The sequence below is a fragment of the Bos indicus x Bos taurus genome, chromosome 3 (assembly GCF_003369695.1).
Source record: "Bos indicus x Bos taurus breed Angus x Brahman F1 hybrid chromosome 3, Bos_hybrid_MaternalHap_v2.0, whole genome shotgun sequence".
Taxonomy (NCBI): domain Eukaryota; kingdom Metazoa; phylum Chordata; class Mammalia; order Artiodactyla; family Bovidae; genus Bos; species Bos indicus x Bos taurus.
In genome coordinates, this window is record NC_040078.1 from 106,622,313 (window position 1) to 106,643,224 (window position 20,912).

Genomic DNA, 20,912 nt, shown 5'->3' on the forward strand with positions numbered 1-20,912 from the left:
GTAAGCTACTTTAAACGACTTGGTGGTCTAGGAAGGCTTCCCTCAGGAGGGGATCTATCTAAAGATGGAGTGCTCCATAAATGTTTCTTGATTTAATACACTACCTAGAGTATAAATGTCAAGAGGGAGAGAGGGACTTCATCTGCCTTGTCCGCCACGGTATCCACTAGCACCTTTATCTGGTGTTGACATAGAGTGAGCCCATTTCTTTGAGTAAATATATAAATACTATTATCTCTTCATTCATTTAATCAAATCAATGATCACAGTGACAGTGATGGTGGTTCCTGGTATTTATGGAAGAAGGGATTATATCTTACAACACCATGTCCACAGGGACAGTCCCACATGGAGTAGATTTGTCCCATGTACTGCATGACTTTCAAAGGACCTGCTGGATCCTCATACAGAGGAAAAATCTTTTTATAACGATTAGATCTTAGACTGTGACTCCCTTTTACATGGGAACAGAACAGATTCTGTGTCCTTAAATATCAACTAAATTTCCAGGAAGACCACAACCTTGTAAATAGAGGGATGACTGTATCTTGTTTTATTGAAGCTTTCCCAAAATTTGTTCATCTTTCCAGAGCATCTCATCACCCACGGGTACTACTGCAGGAGTAGCTGTCGTGTTCCCGATGCTTCTACCTTTAAAGCAAAAGTCGCTCAGTCGTGTCCGACTCTTTGCCGCCACGTGGACTGTAGCCTACCAGGCTCCTCCGTCCAAGGGATTCTCCAGGCAAGGATACTGGAGTGGGTTGCCATTTCCTTCTCCATTACCTTTAGGTCCCAGTAATCTAAAAGCTTCTTTATTTGGGCCCAATCATGTACATGGAGCACCTATTATGTAACTATAATGTACTTTATATCATCTTTATTTTACACTTCGGCAAGACATTGATTACAAACATGATGCGCGCGAGCGGGTGACATTATCCTTACTTTCTAGTCACAGACGAGCGGGTGGTTTACACTCCAGCCTTCCGTAGGGAAAGCGGCGCTTGGGTCCGGCAGAGGCCCCAGCGGAGCGGTCCTCCGAGCGCCAGGGGTCGCTGTGGCGCCAAGCGGCCGCGCCGGGACGCTCTCGTGTGGCCGCCCCGCCTCGGGCCCCCGGGCCGAGTGGGCGGGCACGACTGCGCCCAGGTCGCGAGGCGCCCTTCGACCAGCAGCGCCCGGGGCGGGCGGGTATAAATGGAGCGGTGGCTCCCCTGGCCGCCTCTCTCCGCCCCGGGTCGCCGCAGCTTCCACCACTTTCGGGCCTAGTAGCCTGAAGACAAAAAAAAAAAAAAAAGAAAAAAAAACCCGAAAACGCTTTAAAATTTAAAAAAAAAGAGAGAGAAAGAAAAAGAAAAAAACGAATCCTCTTCGGAGAAACCGCGGGGAAGTCACTTTCGCACGCTTCCGGCCTGCCCGCCGCCGCCGCACCTGGGCGTCTGTCGGTCCCCGTCCGTCGGTCCGGTGGTGAGCCGCCCGCGCGCCCGCGTCCACGCGCCGCCGCCCGGTTGCGCCGCGTGGCAGCCCCGCGCCCGCCGCCCTCGCCCCCCGCGCGCCAGCCTCCCCGCACCACGTGTCCGCGCTGCCCTTCGCCGGGCCGGCGTGGGAGGCGGCTGCGCGCTCGGGCCGCCCGGGGCTTGCCGAGTCGGCACCGACAAATATTTGGTTTCCCTCTTCCCCGGGCTGCTGTAATCTTAAACCACCGGGAGCCCGAGGCCTATATTTATAGAGAAACGCGCGTCCCGGAGGCCGCCGTGGGCACCGCTGGGTTGCCTCTGGAAATTTTTTTGTCATTCGGAGGGGAGTCCCCGTTTTAATTTTTTTCCTTTTTTTTGAAATTGGGAGCTTCAGACCAGGACAGCTGAAAAATTAAAAACTCCCAGGGAGGGCCATATTGTTTTTGAGAGCCTTTTGTCTGCGGTTTGGCAGTCTCGTCCGAGCCGTCCCCGAACTCCTCTCCGGCCCTCGGAGCCGACTCCCAGCTTCTCCGAGCTTCACTGCCACCTGTGAGCCGCGGCGTGGGCCACGGCTCCGAGCGGAGCCCCCTTTGTCCTGTGCGGTCCCTCTTAAGAAGTCCTCCTGGCGGGGCTCGGGGTGGTGGGGGCTGGGGAGATGAACGCTGCGGCCAGCAGCTACCCCATGGCCTCCCTGTACGTGGGTGACCTGCACTCGGACGTCACCGAGGCCATGCTGTACGAAAAGTTCAGTCCTGCGGGGCCTGTGCTGTCCATCCGGGTCTGCCGCGATATGATCACCCGCCGCTCCCTGGGTTATGCCTACGTCAACTTCCAGCAGCCGGCTGACGGTGAGTACAAGCTGTGGCCACAAACCTGTGGTCTCTCAGGAGACCCTGGGGGTCCTTCTCCAGGCCGGTCCCCACCCCCGGGGAGGGGGCATTGCAACAGCGCACAGAAGCCGTAGTGGGGGACTGGCTTCGGGGGTTGAGAACCCGGGGTCCTGGCATCAGATGACTAGAGTTTCAGTCTTGCTTCCACCACTTGCTAACTGGGTGACCTTGGGCTAATCAGTGGTGGGAGGAGGGGGTGTTGGAGCCCAAGGAGGACCAGAAGGAACTTGCTGTCATTCCGTGTGGGGGTTGGGGGGGTCTGCTCTGTTAGAGCCTTGGCCACAGGCTCTGGCCCCTCACAGGCTTGAGGAAAAGGTAGGATGATTAAAACACAATTTCTTCCAAAATTTTACATGGCAAAACTGCTATCCCCTCCCCTCACTTGACCCTGAGCTTAAGAGTCTTTGGTTTTGTGCTGATGGATCTTTCAGGGCAGGTAGGAAGCAGGGGAACAATGCTGTGTGTTGAACTTGAGCAGGCACTTGTGTTAGCACCAGGAGAGTGTGGTGCCAGGCCAGCAACCTGGGCTTTGGAGCAGGTTGCGCAGGTAGTCAGGGAGGCGCCCCTTGGAAATCCGCTAAGCTGTTGGGGATTATCACCTCACCTGTGGACAGTGCTTTACACTTGTCAAAAACCCTTTCACTTCGTCTCATCTGAAAAAGATAGGACTTCCGAAGAGGAAAAGGAACTGCGGAAGGTTGGAGGCTGTGGAAGCTGGGACTGTGGGTGCAGTGCTCTGCCAGCCCTGACTGGGGGGCTGGAGCATGTTGAGGTATGCTGCAGGCCTGGCCTGAGTGAGGCCAGAAGAAACCTAATCGGGGGCTGCACGTGACTCCAGAACGGAAGGGAACAACTGTAGAGACAGACCATTACTGGGAGAAACAAGCCATCCTGTGGCAGAGGATCTCCAGGTCCCTATTTTTGCCCCCACTTGGTCCACTGTCCGTGAAACCCACAGAATGTCACTTGCCCAGGATGCAGCTGAGACCAGAGAAGTGGACTTGAGAGACCAAGCACTGCTCCGGTCAGTTCAGTGGGCTCTGGGGTTTTTCTGGCCACAGGGCACAAGGAAGTAGCTAAGTGTGGCCTTTTTAGGGGGGAGCAGTGGGCCCATTGGCTCTTGTCAGCCTCCTTGACTCTTCTGAACAAAAGTCCTGTCATTTAGAGATAGTAGCACAAGCCATTGGTTAGTGTGTCTGCCAACACATACCTCTGCAGGACCTCTCCCTGCTATAAATAAGTGCAGCCAGATTTGTCAGACTAAGCCGACTTGCCTTGTGCAGTGCTGTCTGGAAATAGACAGGAGCTGTGTTGAAATGGGCTTCTTCCTTGCTAATTCATGAAACACGGTTTGGGGTCGCAGGCTGTGGATCAGAGTCCTCACAAGCGAGCCCTTCTGTCCTGGACATTTGCTGCCGTCTCCCCTTTCCCTGACCACCTTCCCTCATACTGAACGAATCTAGCTGAGAACAGTGGGAAAGGTGGTTGGAAGTACTGAAAAGGAGCTACTCTGCTGGCTGACTGGACAGATGAGCTTGTGGAGGGGCAGAGTTAGGGATCTTGTCCCTGTTTTAAGGGAGATGGTGTCTTGAGGCAGGGGTAACACCCCCTACCCCCATCCCTTCATGGAGGAGGAGATTCTGGGTGATGTCAGTGCGTAAGTCAGGAAAAGTGGGTCTGAATCATTTACTGCCAGTGAAGAGAAGTGTTCTGCTGACAGATGGTGTGTACCTGGATTTGGTTGAGAAGTGAAGGAACATCCCAGAGCACTGGGTTGAGAACTTGATTGGGCACTGGGACATCTGGAATTCCTGGAATTCCCTGGAACTTAGATGGAGGCTTGATAGCCTAGAAACCACCAGGTGCAGGGCCTGCGTGCGCTGGCAACTTAGACAGCGAGGTGTTGCGGTTTCATCCTGCTCATTCTGATAATACAAAGGATGTTTCCATGTGTGACCATCGTTTTGATAATTAAGGGTTTTTGTCTGAATTTTCCCAGAAATTAAAAATACAGGAAACTGGGCTGAATTCAGATAGCACATTTTCCCCAGTTGATCACAGGATTTTTTAGTCATTCATCCAATAGACGAGTTATAAACTAAGTGACAGCTAGTTGATAATGCTGATGCAATATGTTACTGAAAAATAATCAGAAAGTCGGCCATTAGTTTCTTAATCTGTAGTTAGCTATACTGTTTAGCCGTCCTGATCATAAGTTTGTCCATTTGATAAGATGGATCATTTCACCTCTTCCATCTCCCTCCCACCTCCTTCCATAGGCTGCTGAGTCTCTATAGATGATGAAGCTTAATCAAATGTAAGGTGTTATCATTTGATCCTGGTGCCATAAACGTATTTAGATTATCTTGTCTAACTGCCTTAGTCCAGAGGCACTGAGACTTCTGCCATGCAGGAGGACGATTCGCTAGAACTTCTGTCCTCAGTGGTGTTGCAGGCTAGAGGAGATGGATGTCGTTTAATTTTAATAGAATTCCCTGTATCAGAGTGCTTACCTTGAAAAGTCCTGGAGCTATCTGTTCCTGGGATGGTGACAGTCATTTAAGTACGCGAGGTAGCGTTTTATATCCTTGACGGGAACGTGTTTCTGTTTTGCAGCTGAGCGGGCCTTGGACACCATGAACTTTGATGTAATTAAGGGAAAGCCGATCCGGATCATGTGGTCTCAGAGGGATCCGTCTCTGAGAAAATCTGGTGTGGGAAACGTCTTCATCAAGAACCTGGACAAATCTATAGATAACAAGGCACTTTATGATACTTTTTCTGCTTTTGGGAACATTCTGTCCTGCAAGGTAAACACTGATTAAATGATTTCCAGCAGAATAATTAACTGAATCATAAAAACAAATATTAAGTGGGGAATTGCCTTGGAATTGGGTGGCCGGGTATGATAATTTTCAAAATGCTGGAAATGGCTCAGAAGTCTAAAAGTTCCCTGTAGATAATCTCAGTGCCACAGCCCAGCATAAACCAGCAGGTGCTTTCTTGTCTTTGTTTATTCTTCCCTTTGCCTGAAATATCCTTCCTGTTTCCTAACTTTGGGAGGCATCAAAAGGTTCTCTTGGGGGGGAGGGTAGCAAGTACCCGAGCAATGCCTGGTCTCCAGGAAGCTGTACTTAGTCATTTTAGAAGCATGAATTCACCCTCTTCCTTCTCCATGCACCTGTTTCTCTGGGGGCATTTTGTGCAACTTGTGTGGTGGTGGTTTGCATAGCTGACTCCACACTAGACTGAAATTCCGTTGTGGGCTTGGAAAATGGTTTGTCTTTCTGTAACCTTGTGGTTTTGTACCCAGATATCAAAATATTTTTTTAATGAAATAAAACTTTTGGAATAGAACACAGCCTAATGGTGGCTACCATTTGTAAGTGGAGCATCACTAGGTACCTGCTGTAATCTCCTTCCTTTTGACCATGGATGGTGGGCTAGAAGCCTCTCAGACTCAGGAGCCCACACAGCTCTCGAGTCCTTGGAGCTGGGCAGTGGTGCTGAAGTGGCTCGCCTTATCTTTGACAGGTGGTGTGTGATGAGAACGGCTCTAAGGGTTATGCCTTTGTCCACTTCGAGACCCAGGAGGCTGCCGACAAGGCCATCGAGAAGATGAACGGCATGCTTCTCAATGACCGCAAAGTGTGAGTGTCCCAGTCCGGAGCGACAGCCATCGCATGAGCCAGCCGTGGCCCCACCTCGGTATAAACTGGCACACACAAGGCGGCTACTGGTTCTCTCGGCCCAAGTGTGGCCTGCTCCTACCTCTCCACTCCAGGGCTGGTGAGTCTCCCTGCCTGAGCCATGGCAGCCCTTTTGACTCGCCAAGGTGGGCTTCCAGCCCAAGCCATGGCCTGCCTGCCGCCTCTCCCTTAGAAGCATCCGTCTGTGGGTTTTGTGAGCATTGACAACAGGGGCTGGCTGGAAGGCAGCTCTTGAGCCCACTCTGAGCAGGGGTCTTGGCCAGCAGCAGAGTGGAGAGGGCCCTGGACTGACCAGAAGCTGTGTACTAGCCATGTGACCTTGACCTTCCATGACTCAGGTCTGTCCGTGGGGTCACTCGCTAGGAGTTGATGCCAAATTGTCCCCTCCACTTGGCTAACTTATGAGTCAGTGGCCTTCAGAATACTAGGCTGGCTCCACAGTAGCACTTTAACAGTGAAAAATCTCATCCCGGTTCAGAAGACTGTTCATAATAGACCGTGTTGCTTTGGTGTGGTTACTTTAGAGTGGAGAGATGGTGATCTTAGTTAAGTCACGCAGAGAGAGAAGGGACCATACAGTAAATCTTAGTTATGACAAGCAAAAGTCTTTTCTGTCCATTGTGTTATTGAACGGACCAGGGAATGGGTTGCCTCAGTGGTCAGGTCTTCTAAAGGTATCACTAGAAAGAAATCTAAAAGATTTTTAATGTAAGGGTACCTTTTCCAGTTAACTGTAAGCAGCACCGAAACGAATACAGTGAAAAACAAAGGCTGCCTCTTGGTTCACTCCAACAATCTCATTCCTAGGATTAACCACTGTTAACAGTTTGGTTTGTATCCTTCCAGACCTTTTCTATGCATTTACATAGATGTACAGAAATGAACGTTTTAAAAACATGGTCATCAGGTTTCTTCACGAAGGCAGTGTGATGTGGTAGGAGGGGCCCTGGCCTGAGCCAGAAGCCCTGGGGCTGATCCTCGAAGGATAGTCCCGCCTCTTTCTCTTTCTGCTGGGAAGTTGGGGCATCTCTGAGCTTGCTCTCTTGGTGGTTGGAGGGGGACTCATGTTTTAACCTCTCCTGTCAGCCTTTAATCTGCATTCCTTTGGGCCCCTGGAAATCATGTTTTGTTCCTCTGAGTGATGAGTATTTTTCATGGTTTCTTTATAGGTTTGTGGGCAGATTCAAGTCTCGAAAAGAGCGGGAAGCCGAACTTGGAGCCAAAGCCAAGGAATTCACCAATGTTTACATCAAAAACTTTGGGGAAGAGGTTGATGATGAGAATCTGAAAGAGCTATTTAGCCAGTTTGGTAAGTCAGGGTCCCTTGCCCGCCTGTGTCCCACCAGACCTGCAATTCATCTTTTTACTTAAGAGATGAGGGCATCTAGACCCAGAAGTAAAATGCCTTAATGACAAAGGCCACAGGGTAGATAGGAATAGAGCCCAGGCCTCAGCTCTTGGCTTCATCCTACTCTGTCCCATTCCCAAGACCATTTCAGCAGCTTGGTCAGAATTAGAAGGCCAGGCATGGTGCCTCTTGAGTCCTTCTGGCCTCAGCAGGAGCGTCAAGTGAGCTCCCTAAGAAGCCTCTCTGAGCTGTGGTGGAGATGCTGTGACTAATAGTTCTGTCCTTTGGCAATAGGTAAGACCCTAAGTGTCAAGGTGATGAGAGATCCCAGTGGGAAATCCAAAGGCTTTGGCTTTGTGAGTTACGAAAAACACGAGGATGCCAATAAGGTGAGAGTAATATGAGGGTTGGGGAAAATTTGTAGGGAGTGGCCCCAGCGTGTGGGCAGGGTCTTACCATCACGTAGGGTGGAGCTGGCATTCCCTGAGAATCTAGTAGTTATGTGCAGTCTCTGTGCTCTGGAGTTATCTTCCCGAGGCATTTCACATAACTTTTCAAAGCATTTGGCATGTGCCTGTCACCTCAGCTCTTCAGGCCTGTAGGTTGAAAGTGTAAGGCAGGGGTTTGTTCCCACGTGTAGGTGAGGGAACCAAGAGCCCAGAGTCGCTGATCTGTGAGCAGTAGCCACTTCCGGGGAAAGCGTTGTGCTAGGCCCTCAACACTCAGTATCACTCAGTATCCTCGAAAGAACCCAAGAAATGTAGTGACAGCCAAATTATCAGCCTAGGCTCGTGTCTGCTATGCTTGTATTTATACAGCTGTACGATTTTTTCACTGTATTATCTCGACCAATGACCTATTTAAATATTAACCCTATTTTACTGATGAGAAGGTTTGGATTGGCTTAGCTGACTTTAGAGGGAAGTTAGTTTTTAGCCCTATAGGGAAGATTTCTTTCTCTCAGAATATTTGGTGGGATTTAACATACCTACAGAGCAAGGCCCCTGCCTCTGCATCTTGGTTTAAAGTCATGTATTTCCTCTTCAGGCTGTGGAAGAGATGAATGGAAAAGAAATCACTGGGAAGGTCATTTTCGTTGGCCGTGCACAAAAGAAAGTGGAGCGGCAGGCCGAGTTAAAGCGAAAATTTGAACAGCTGAAGCAGGAGAGGATTAGTCGCTATCAGGTGAGGTGGTCTCAGCCCAGCCTGCCAGCAAGGATGTACCTCAAAGTATTGGCAAAAGCACCCTTTGATTGGTAGGCTTTCTCTTTGGGGACCACGAGTTTGCTCTTCTGATTTCTCCCAAGATCATCAGGTTTAAAAGGATATACCTACCAGATATAGCAGCAATTCTAGGACAGGGACAAAGATTTAAATTATTTGTGTAGGGACTCTGTTCTGTGTACTTAAATGATAGCCATTTGTCTGGAATGGTGGTGAGGCGAGCCCTGCTGGGGCTGGTGGCGAGCCTGCACAGCTGTGAGGAAGGCTGGGACTGCGTTGATGGCCCCGTCGAGTCTTCAGGTGGTCCTTCCTCAGCTTAGACCCTGCATCAGGGTCCCCAGCAGAGCTTGGGAGGACATGGAGCTGGGCGCACAGCTTCTGCCTCAGTGGCAGGTGCTTGCCTGAGAATTCGAATTTCTAACGAGTCTGGGGATCACATTTTGAGAACCAGAATTTCAGGGCATGTGTAACAGAGATCTTTCTGCTTCAGGGGGTGAATCTCTACATTAAGAACTTGGATGACACCATCGATGACGAGAAGTTAAGGAAAGAGTTTTCTCCTTTTGGGTCAATCACCAGTGCTAAGGTATTTGATACTGAGGTTTGGGGATTGAAAACAGAAGTTATAATCCTGTAGAAATTTATTGCATTTATTTCATTGAAGGGATAGGATCTGAATTTTGTTCATTTCTGAGAGTAGCTACCACATTGGCCTAGGAGTTTCTCCTGGCCTCACTTACCATCTGAGTATGCGCTCTGGAGAAGGACAGTTCACTGGGTTAACGTTGTGCTGTCCCCCAGGCCCTGGCGTGTGGAGGTGAACCTGACTCAGTCCCTCTCTTCCAGCCCCCGAGAGCACCTGAATCTTTCCCATTCTCTGCTGCTTCGTGCTGGTGTGGGGACAGATGGTGCTACAGTATGAGCAGAGGAAATCCAGACAGGCTGTTAGCCATTTGTCTTGGGGCCTGTCTCTACAACTCTGCCACACTTCTCAAACCGGAGGTGTTTTGAGGATTTTTCGAATTGGGTCTTGTAAGAAGGAGAGGAGAATAGAAAGTTTGTTTTTCTGTGTTTTGCATTTGCTTGATTTTCCTTGTTAATTATATCAACTGAGTTAGCCAGGGGGAGTAAGTGCAAACCCCCTTGTAAAAATAAGGAGCAAGAGAATACTGGTTAGGTGAAGATGTCACACCATGTCCTAAGTGCTCAGCGTTTGTGGTGGGAACTGGTGGCGCCTGAAAGTTTGGGGCAGAGCCTCATACGGACTCTGTTCCCACTTCATAGAGGTGTAGCCCACATCACAGAGTCCTTCAGGTGACGAGAAGGGAGGCCAGTGGGCCAGTTAAGATTTGGCAACCCTGCCCTGGCCCTTAGCTTGTCACTCAGAGCCCAGGAGCGTTATCAGTGGTAGCAGGGTGTTGGCCAGAGGCCACCTTCAGGAATTTCCTCAGTTCCTCGCCCCCTCCCTCTTATCACCCTCTTGATGGGCCTCCAGTAGTGTAACGAATGATAGATAGTCTCTTCTAGCTGCCCAGCACAGGAGTCATGATGGTATTTGCCAGAAGAGAGCAGAAGCACTGTCTTGAAGTTTCCTGGGTGTCATTTCCGAGATGAGGATGTCATAGGACTTTCACATGCATTATTGGTCCACCTTGTTGGTAGACAGCTGTTGGGTGGTTACAAGTCTTCACTCCCCAGGCACCTCTTTAGGAGATTTTCCAGGCTGTGAGCTAATGATCCAACCCCACATAGTCACATTGCTCCCAGTGCTTCTGAGGGGAGAGGCTGGGAAGAGCAAGAAATGAGCTGCTCAGGCGAGGAAAACGCCTTTTTTTTTTTTTTTCTCTTTAAGCAGTATAGCATAGAGATTACAGAGCAGGGCTCGAATCCAGCTCTGTCTCCTGGCTGGTTGTCTTTCTGCTGTGTTTATTCCCATTGAATTGAGGGTGGCACACATTGATTTTACAACTCCTGAAGTTCAGTTCACCAACGTCTTAGGCAGATGAGTTCTACAGATAAATTGCTTGACGCTGTTGTCCAGATCTCTGAGTTCCCAGAGATAGCTATGTCTCTGGGTTTCAGAAAACATCTTTGGGTTCCTGCTTCAGCCATTAGGCATCTCACAGTATTTGGGAATTTCAGTCACTTGGGGATCTAAAAAAGCAAAATGCTTAGGTTCTCCCTTTGGTGACTCAGTTGGTCTGGGGCCCATCATGGGACTGGGCTGAGATGCCCTGACTCGACCTGGCAACTCTCAGAGTGGGGAGCCCAGGTTTTAACACACGGACACTTTTGTCCTAAGTGGCTGGTCTCGTTTTTGTAGGTGATGCTGGAGGATGGGAGAAGCAAAGGGTTTGGCTTTGTCTGCTTCTCATCCCCTGAAGAGGCAACCAAAGCAGTCACAGAGATGAATGGACGCATCGTGGGCTCCAAGCCACTTTATGTCGCTCTGGCCCAGAGAAAGGAGGAGAGAAAGGCTCACCTGACCAACCAATATATGCAGCGGGTGGCCGGGATGAGGGCACTGCCCGCCAACGCCATCTTAAATCAGTTTCAGCCTGCAGCTGGGGGCTACTTTGTGCCAGCAGTTCCACAGGTGGGTCTGCTGTCTGTTCACACCTCTTTGGAACCTGCCTGCTAACACCTGGTCCTACAGTCCACAGTGGTGGGGGAGATGGACTTTTGGATATTAGAGCTTTAGAATGTCAGAGTAAAGATCCTTCAGATAAAACAAGGAAGGACTTACTTGTGGTCGTGCACACACAGTGGCAGGGGTAGAGTAGAAGAGTCCCTGTTATCTGACTGCCCCTCACCCACGCCCTTGAGTAGAGAGTGCCTCTGTCCCAAATAATCAGCCTAGAGCCCAATACGGAGATGAGATGAGATACTACTCTAGTGTGGCTTCAGGTCCTTAAGTAAAAGGGCTTGGTTGCTCTTTCTTCCAGGCTCAGGGAAGACCTCCATATTACACACCTAACCAGTTAGCACAGATGAGGCCTAATCCACGCTGGCAGCAAGGTGGGAGACCTCAAGGTAGGTGGTGGGGAACAGTGGTCTGATCCTCCAGGATGTACCTGTCCTGGGCTCCCCCGCCTCCCCTCCCTGCCTGCTCTGGGGTACAGCCTAGGTTCTGGTCCATGTCATTCACCAGTGATGTGCGGTTTTTGTCTCTTCACAAGGCTTCCAAGGAATGCCAAGTGCTATACGCCAGTCTGGGCCTCGTCCAGCTCTTCGCCATCTGGCTCCAACTGGTAATGCTCCGGCCTCTCGCGGCCTCCCTACTACCGCTCAGAGAGTCGGTGAGCAAACTGGCCTTGAAGTGTGGCCCGGGGAGGAGGGAGTCAGGACGACTAGGCTCTGCCCAGGGTTGGTCCGTTCGTTGGGCTCACCGTGTTGTCCGGTCCTGGTTCTGTAATCTTAGCTGTGTGCTTAGGTAGGTACTTGAGCAGCAGGAAAACAACCTGTGTTCTGAGTGTTGGTTCCTTTTAAGATTCTTTGCCTCATCGGTGACTCTGTGTGAAAAAGTTTAAGTGTAGAAATGTGTTAGCTGAATGACTGCAGAGGCAGCCTGTTCTTTGGGTGGGGTTGGGAGATTCAAGGCACTTCTTTGCAGATTTATGTCCTGTATTCCAACCAAGAGGTGGCGAGAGTTGTATGTTATCTGTTGGCTTTTCCTCGAAAGTAGCGCTAGTGGCCCCGTGTGTGCTGTGTGAACATGCTTTGGAATTGCTCCTTCCGTGGGACGTGGCCAGTTGGACGTCTGCCGCCAACACTGATGTGCATTTGCTGGTCTGTTGTAGGGTCTGAGTGCCCGGACCGCTTGGCTATGGACTTTGGTGGGGCTGGTGCCGCCCAGCAAGGGCTGACTGACAGCTGCCAGTCTGGAGGTGGTATTGGATGCACAGAGAATGGGGAAAGATGGGATTTGACGGGTCTTTGCCCAGACCGTTGGGCTTTAATTTCACTTGTCCTTCTCCTAAGGTGTTCCCACAGCTGTGCAGAACTTAGCGCCTCGTGCCGCTGTTGCTGCTGCTGCTGCTCCTCGGGCTGTTGCACCTTACAAATATGCCTCCAGCATCCGCAGTCCTCACCCGGCCATCCAGCCCCTGCAGGTGAGGTCTACCAAACAGAACCCTAGAAGGGCTTCCCCTCTCTCCCTGTGATTTCAAAGCTGCCTTGCTTGGATTCCTTTACTAGGTATTAAATGCCTGCTCTGTGTTGGGGGGCTGTGTCCTGTGGGGGACTCTAGTGGGAGAGAAGGGGCTTGCAGGTGTTCTTCCTGATGAGAGTTGACTCAGCAATGCCCCGGAGGAGAAGCCTGCTTCCCGCTCTCCTCCTCACCATGTGCAGGGGCTTTCGCAGCTCTGAGCTTCCATTTCACTTTCACATCCAGCGGCTGAATTGATCCTTAGTTGCTCTGCAAGGTAATGGGGTGAACATCTTACAGATGAAAGGCTTGGCTTCAGAGGTATTAGGGTGGGTTGGAGGAATTGGACCCGGATCCCAGGGTTTCTGAGCTGGAACTGCTGTCTCTCGAGCTGGGCCCCTCAGGGAGGTCAGACAGGGAGCTTGTGATAGAACTCTGCAGTTTGCTTGGGGGAGTGCTGCTGGGCCTTGTTTCCTCCTGCTCCATGCTGTAGGTGGGAAATTTCCCAGGAGGCCCTATGTGAACTTTGCCTACAAGGCCCTTCTTTTAAACGACTGTGACTGGTATTGACATTATGAGTTGACGGTCCTCAAGCATTTGATATAATAAACAGGTGGTGCAGTAAAGGAGGTACAGGATGCAGTTATAAGCATTTTGCTATTTCTGTCCTTTCACCCAGTTTCTACTGAAATTCACCCCTAAAGGAAAACTTTTAGCAGACAACTGCACATACCAGTGTTCACAGGACCTTGTTTATTATCAAGGCTTTGATGCCTTTGGTAAATTATGATCACTGGCCTTGAGTCAATTAAAATTACTTGGTAGATGACTGCCTAGCACTGTAGGTTTTTCGTAATCATTTCCCTTGCCTTCGAGTAGCGTGCCATTTTAATTGGTTGTTGGTTTTTTCCTCATACCACTCTCTTCCTCCCTCTCAGTCCGCCAAGACTGAAGTCAGTTCCCCGACAGCAAGGACAGCTGCGTCCATCTCCTCTTTCACTCAGTAGACTTGAGCGGTTGGGCTCATGACCGCTGTCACTGTCCTTTGCGTGTGTTAACCTGCCGCCTCTCCTGGTTCCCAGGCACCCCAGCCTGCGGTCCACGTGCAGGGGCAGGAGCCGCTGACCGCCTCCATGCTGGCTGCAGCACCCCCCCAGGAACAGAAGCAGATGCTGGGTGAGGGATCCATGCGCTTGCAGAAGTGGGGGGTGGGGAGGGGGCTGAACTACTGATCTAGACGCCAGCGTCCATCCTCTACTGGGATTCCACTGGGTTTTTCATGGAATACCTTCCCACAGGTGAACGTCTGTTCCCACTCATCCAGACGATGCACTCGAACCTGGCTGGGAAGATAACTGGGATGCTGCTGGAGATCGACAACTCAGAGCTGCTGCACATGCTGGAGTCCCCCGAGTCTCTCCGCTCCAAGGTGAGCGGGTTCTCAGATCCTCTGGCCTCTGCTCACTGGGTTCAGGAGGACGAGGGGCAGCCGTGAACACCCAGGAGTGGCAGAGAGAAGAGTCTGCTACCCCCATGACCACTTCCTTGGTGCCTCACCTGTGACCTAAGTACTGCTGGGTTGTGGGGATCTGGGAAAGTGGTCAGCACCAGGAGACGCCCCACGGGGCCTGGCTCCAGGGAGGGGCAGAGGAGCTCTCCTCAGATGTCACTGACCACCTGGACATTTCTCACAGGTGGATGAGGCTGTGGCGGTCCTTCAGGCTCATCATGCCAAGAAAGAAGCTGCTCAGAAGGTGGGCGCTGTTGCTGCTGCTACCTCTTAGACAAGGACGAACCGTATGTTTGGCTATTTTTCTTTTCTGCAATGATTTTAACTCCTGAATATCCCCCTGAAAGATAAACATGGGCAGAGGCAGGGGAAAAGAGCCCACGGTGAGGGCCGGGGCTGGAGTGATGGTAGGGCTTGTCCCGCTTGTTCACGGCCTGAGCCCTGTCATTTGGAGTTGAAGTAGGGATGCCCAGGAAAGGTCAGAGGTGGGGCTTTCCGTGTAGTAGCCACACGGTCACTGGTTCTTAACCAGGGGTGCCTCCTCAGAGGACATGAGACATTTTGGTTGTCAAAACTGGGAATGTGTTACTGGTATCTAATTGAGTAGTGGGCAGGGATGCAGCTAAATAGCCTAAGATACACAGGAATATCCCCAACAGAATTATCTGGGCCAGAATGTCAGTGGGCACCAAGGCTGAGAAACCCTACTCTGCTGTGTTTCTGTAAGAGATTTCTGGGAGTCTCTGAGGTTTTTTTGATTATGTATTTATTGTGTTGGCGCTTTGCTTTTCAGGATTCAAAAGCCAAATAAACCCTCATGGAATTCAGCTCAAGGTTTGAAGACTTCCTAGCTTGTCCTATGGACCTCAACACCAAGAACCACAATTGCAAATTTAATAGGTCATTTTGTATCAAAAGGTCAATTATGAAGCACCTAGAATTTTTCAATTTAAAGAATATATTCTCTGGGTTCTGATGTGGCCCAGACAGTGTTAACTTTTTTTTCTATTGTGGGTTTTGCTTTTTTCCCCCCAGAAATTGGTTTTATTTGATGTACCCAAGTCTTAAGTTTCTCAATAAAGAAAAAAATCTCCATAAAACTGACTCTGTTTTTCTCAGACTATAGTTTTCTGTAAATTCCAGTGTTTGCTGAAAACAACTTTTGGATGTAAATAAGGTCAAATGAAGTTCTGTGAGCAGATTGTTCTGGGTTAACAAGGTGTGTAGGACTGTCCCCTTGTGTTCTATTATGGAAGGATGTAAACAGAAGTCTTTGGGATTGGAATGAAAACTGACCTTTTCCAGTCCTGTGGCCACTGCTGAGTTTTCCTAATTTGCTGGCATATTGAGTGCAGCACTTCCACAGCATCATCTTTCAGGATTTGGAATAGCTCAACTGGAATTCTATCACCTCCACTAGCTTTGTTCATAGCGATGCTTCCTAAGACCCACTTGACTTCGCATTCCAGGATGTCTGGCTCTAGATGAGTGATCACACCATCATGATTATCTGGGTCGTGAAGATCTTTTTTGTATAGTTCTTCTGTGTATTCTTGTCCCCTCTTTTTAATACCTTCTGCTTCTGTTAGGTCCATACCATTTCTGTCCTTTATTGAGCTCATCTTTGCATGAAATGTTCCCTTGGTGTCTCTAATTTTCTTGAAGAGATCTCTAGTCTTTCCCATTCTGTTGTTTTCCTCTATTTCTTTACACTGATGACTGAGGAAGGCTTTCTTATCTCTCCTTACTATTCTTTGGAACTCTGCATTCAGATACTTATATCTTTCCTTTTCTCCTTTGCTTTTCACTTCTCTTCTTTTCACAGCTATTTGTAAGGCCTCCTCAGACAGCCATTTTGCTTTTTTGCATTTCTTTTTCTTAGGGATGGGCTTGATCCCTGTCTCCTGTGCAGTGTCACAAGCCTCTGTTCATAGTTCATCAGGCACTCTATCAGATCTAATCCCTTGAATCTGTTTCTCAATTCCACTGTATAATTGTAAGGGACTTTATTTAGGTCATACCTGAGTGGTCTAGTGGTTTTTCCCTACTTTCTTTTAAGTCTGAATTTGGCAATAAGGAGTTCATGATCTAAGCCACAGTCAACGCCCCATCTTGTTTCTGCTGACTGTTTAGAGCTTCTCCATCTTTGGCTGCAAAGAATATAATCTGATTTTGCTGTTGACCAGCTGGTGATATCCATGTGTAGAGTCTTCTCTTTTGTTATTGGAAGAGGGTATTTGCTATAACCAGTGCGTTCTCTTTGCAAATTTCTATTAGCCCTTGCCCTGCTTCATTCTGTTCTCCAAGGCCAAATTTGCCTCTTACTCCAGGTATTTCTTGACTTCTACTTTTGCATTCCAGTCCCCTATAATGAAAAAGACTTTTTGGGGTGTTAGTTCTAGAAGGTCTTGTAGGTCTTCATAGGTTCAACTTCAGCTTTTTCAGCGTTGCTGCTCGGGGCATAGACTTGGATTTCTGTGATACTGAATGGTTTCCCTTGGAAACAGATCATTCTGTTTTTGAGATTGCATCCAAGTACTGCATTTTGGACTCTAGTGTTGACTATGATGGCTGCTCCATTTCTTCTCTGATTCTTGCCCGCAGTAGTAGAGTTAAATTCACCCATTCCAGTGCATTTTAGTTCACTGATTCCTAAAATGTCGATGCTCACTCTTGCCATCTCCTGTTTGACCACTTCGAACTTGCCTTGATTCATGGACCTAACATTCCAGGTTCCTATGCAATATTGCTCTTTACAGCATCAGACCTTGCTTCTATCACCAGTTACATCCACGACTGGGTGTTTTTGTTTTGGCTCAGTCTCTTCATTCTTTCTGGAGTTAACTTCTCCACTGATCTCCAGTAGCATCTTGGCCACCTACTGACGAGGCGAGTTCATCTTTCAGTGTCCTATCTTTTTGCCTTTTCATACTGTTCATGGGGTTCTCAAGGCAAGAATACTGAAGTGGTTTGCCATTCCCTTCTCCAGGGGACCACATTTTGTCAGAGCTCTCCACCATGACCCATCTGTCTTGGGTGGCCCTACACAGCATGGCTCATAGTTTCATTGAGTTAGACAAGGCTGTGGTTCTTGTGATCAGATTGGTTAGTTTTCTGTGATTGTGGTAGTCAGATTCAGTCTGTCTGCCCGATGATGGAGAATAAGAGGCTTATGGAAGCTTCCTGATGGGAGAGTCTGACTGAGGGGGAAACTGGGTCTTGTTCTGATGGATGGGGCCATGCTCAGTAAATCTTTAATCCAATTTTCTGTTGATGGGCAGGGCTGTGTTCCCTCCCTGTTACTTACCTGGGGCCAAACTATGGTGGAGGTAATGAAGATAATGGCGACCTCCTTCAAAAGATCCCATGCATGCACTGCTACACTCACTGCCCCCAACCCTGCAGCAGGCCACCAGCGACCCACGCCTCCGCTGGAGACTCCCGGACACTCCGGGGCAAGTCTGGGTCAGTCTCTTCTGGGGTCACTGCTCCTTTCTCCTGGGTCCTAGTGCACACAAGGTTCTGTTTGTGCCCTCTAAGAGTCTATTTCCTAGTCCTGTATAAGTTCCGGCAGCTCTATGGTGTGGTTAATGGCGACCTCCTCCAAGAGGGCTTATGCCATACCCAAGTATGCTGCACCCAGAGCCTCTGTCCCTGTGGCAGTCCACAGCTGACCTGTACCTCCACAAGAGATGCCCAAACACAGCTCTGTCTGTCTCTGTGGGGTCCCTGGGTCCTGGTGTGCACAAGGTGTTTTTGAGCCCTCTAAGCATCCCTAGCAGGAATGGGGTTTGGTTCTAAATGCAAATTCACCCCTCCTACCATCTTGCTGGGGTTTCTCCTTTGCCCTTGGGTGTGGGGTATCTCATGACCGCTCCAGCGCAGCTCCTGACCTTGGATATAGGGTATCTCCTCATGGCCACTCCCAAAGAATGCTCAAACTACCACACAGTTGTACTCTTCTCACATGATAGTAAAGTAATGCTCAAAATTCTTCAAGCCAGGCTTCAACAGTATGTGAACTGTGAACTTCCAGATGTTGAAGCAGGTTTTAGAAAAGGCAGAGGAACCAGAGATCAAATTGCCAACATCTGCTGGATCATTGAAAAAGCAAGAGGGTTCCAGAAAAGCATCTATTTCTGCTTTATTGACTATGCCAAAGCCCTTTGACTGTGTGGATCACCACAAACTGGAAAATTCTGAAAGAGATGGGAATACCTGACCTGCCTCTTGAGAAATCTGTATGCAGTTCAGGAAGCAACAGTTAGAACTGGACATGGAACAACAGACTGATTCCAAATAGGACAAGGAGTACGTCAAGGCTGTATATTGTCACCCTGCTTATTTAACTTATATGCAGAGTACATCATGAGAAACGCTGGGCTGGATGAAGCACAAGCTGGAATCAAGACTGCTGGGAGAAATATCAATAACTTCAGATATGCAGATAATACCACCCTTATGGCAGAAAGTGAAGAGGAGCTAAAAAGCCTCTTGATGAAAGTGAAAGAGGAGAGTGAAAAAGTTGGCTTAAAGCTCAACATTCAGAAAACGAAGATCATGGTATCCAGTCCCATCAGTTCATGGGAAATAGATGGGGAAACAGCGGAAACAGTGTCAGACTTTATTTTTGGGGGGCTCCAAAATCACTGCAGATGGTGACCGCAGCCATGAAATTAAAAGATGCTTACTCCTTGGAAGGAAAGTTATGACCAACCTAGATAGCATATTGAAAAGCAGAGACATTACTTTGCCAACAAAGGTCCATCTAGTCAAGGCTATGGTTTTTCCAGTGGTCATGTATGGATGTGAGAGTTGGACTGTGAAGAAGGCTAAGCGCCGAAGAGTTGATGCTTTTCAACTGTGGTGTTGGAGAAGACTCTTGAGGGTCCCTTGGACTGTAAGGAGATCCAACCAGTCCATTCTAAAGGAGATCAGCCCTGGGCTTTCTTTGGAAGGAATGATGCTAAAGCTGAAACTCCAGTACTTTGGCCACCTCATGCGAAGAGTTGACTCATTGGAAAAGACTCTGATGCTGGGAGGGATTGGGGGCAGGAGGAGAAGGGGACAACAGAGGATGAGATGGCTGGATGTCATCACTGACTCGATGGACGTGAGTCTGAGCAAACTCCAGGAGTTGGTAATGGACAGGGAGGCCTGGCGTGCTGCGATTCATAGGGTCGCAAAGAGTCGGACACGACTGAGCAACTGAACTGAACTGAACCCAGTAGTGGAGTCGGAGCTCTATACATAATTGATGCTCAATTAGAATGAATAACTGACAGATCAACAACTTTTCTATGTTCCATAAGTCTTGTATATAAAGATTACCAAATACTTGGAAAGTTACTTATGGTTTCAATTCTGTAGTGGTGAAATTGAATACCACAAAGTTTAAAAACTTAGTTAACTATTTAGTATGTTTATTTAAAACAAAATGACTTCAATATTTCTGGAAGCATTGTTGAATAAGCCAAGAAAAATGTAAAAATTAGATTTTTCGCTTTTTGAATGGCATCTGGAAATGGCATGTTTCCTCCTATTACCCACATGTTAACCACCCAATTCTGCTATTATAGAAAAGCACCAAGGATTTGCTTTTGATGAATCTGAGTTGGCAGATAAGCAGTTTTCCCTGGTTAGCATTTGACTGGTGTCACTGTTGTCATTGGTTACGAACGGTGCTCCTCTCCATTTTCTGGGCCTGCCATACAAATGACTACAAACTTTGTGGCTTAAAAACCAAACATTCATTCTCATAGCTTGAAGGCTAGAAGTCTGAAATCAAGGTATTGGCAGGGCCATGTCCTTCTGAAGAATCTTTCCTTGACTCTTCTTAGGAGTCCTCGGCAGGTTTTGGCTTATAACTGCATCACAGTCTCTTCCCCTGTCTCCACATGGCCCTTTCCATTGCATGCATCTCTGCGTTTTCTCTTCTTATAAGGACACTAGTTATTGGAATTAGGATCCACCCTAATTCAGTATGATCTCAACTAATTACATTTTTAAAAGCTCTGTTTCTAAATAGGATTACATCCTGAGCTTTGGATAGACCTGAAATTTGGGGGGACCTATCCAACCCCCTTTTCATACTGTTCATGGGGTTCTCAAGGCAAGAATACTGAAGTGGTTTGCCATTTTTAATTCCAATCCCAAAGAAAGGCAATGCCAAAGAATGCTCAAACTACCGCACAATTGCACTCATCTCACATGCTAGTAAAGTAATGCTCAAAATTCTCCAAGCCAGGCTTCAGCAATACGTGAACCGTGAACTTCCTTATGTTCAAGCTGGTTTTAGAAAAGGCAGAGGAACCACAGATCAAATTGCCAACAACCGCTGGATCATGGAAAAAGCAAGAGAGTTCCAGAAAAACATCTATTTCTGCTTTGTTGACTGTGCCAAAGCCTTTGACTATGTGGATCACAATAAACTGTGGAAAATTCTGAAAGAGATGGGAATCTCAGACTACCTGACCTGCCTCTTGAGAAATCTGTATGCAGGTCAGGAAGCAACAATTAGAACTGGACATGGAACAACAGACTGGTTCCAAATAGGACAAGGAGTATGTCAAGGCTGTATATTGTCTAGAGCCTATTATACAGAGCAAAGTAAGTCAGAAAGAGAAAGA

The 20,912-nt window shown here is 48.6% G+C and overlaps 1 protein-coding gene and 1 non-coding gene across 10 annotated transcripts; both read left to right on the forward strand.

Annotated features, from left to right (window-relative positions):
* The first annotated feature begins 942 nt into the window (after positions 1–942).
* On the forward strand, positions 943–15,387 carry PABPC4 (poly(A) binding protein cytoplasmic 4). Of its 9 annotated transcripts, none has more exons than XM_027537708.1 (16): positions 943–2,302; positions 4,961–5,154; positions 5,879–5,994; positions 7,224–7,363; positions 7,697–7,791; positions 8,450–8,587; positions 9,117–9,212; positions 10,950–11,222; positions 11,572–11,659; positions 11,806–11,925; positions 12,427–12,513; positions 12,608–12,738; positions 13,856–13,949; positions 14,072–14,202; positions 14,468–14,570; positions 15,077–15,387. In XM_027537708.1, the coding sequence occupies exons 1-15, from the start codon at positions 2,110–2,112 to the stop codon at positions 14,555–14,557; spliced, it is 1,986 nt and encodes a 661-aa protein (XP_027393509.1). In that variant the 5' UTR covers positions 943–2,109; the 3' UTR covers positions 14,558–14,570; positions 15,077–15,387. The 9 variants fall into 9 exon arrangements, with proteins under 9 accessions (XP_027393509.1, XP_027393511.1, XP_027393510.1 ...); XM_027537710.1 differs by having other exon boundaries at positions 11,806–11,877; XM_027537709.1 differs by having other exon boundaries at positions 11,572–11,644.
* LOC113890614 lies at positions 9,482–9,616 on the forward strand. The gene has a single exon (XR_003510572.1). It is a non-coding gene; the product is annotated as a small nucleolar RNA SNORA55 (small nucleolar RNA).
* Positions 15,388–20,912: the final 5,525 nt, after the last annotated feature.

Excerpts from the sequence above, each read along its gene's own strand:
- PABPC4 (XM_027537708.1), top strand. The coding sequence starts at position 2,110 with ATGAACGCTGCGGCCAGCAGCTACCCCATGGCCTCCCTGTACGTGGGT. Across the intron at positions 5,155-5,878 it reads GGAACATTCTGTCCTGCAAG|GTGGTGTGTGATGAGAACGG; the intron begins GTAAACACTGAT and ends TATCTTTGACAG. Across the intron at positions 14,203-14,467 it reads CCGAGTCTCTCCGCTCCAAG|GTGGATGAGGCTGTGGCGGT; the intron begins GTGAGCGGGTTC and ends CATTTCTCACAG.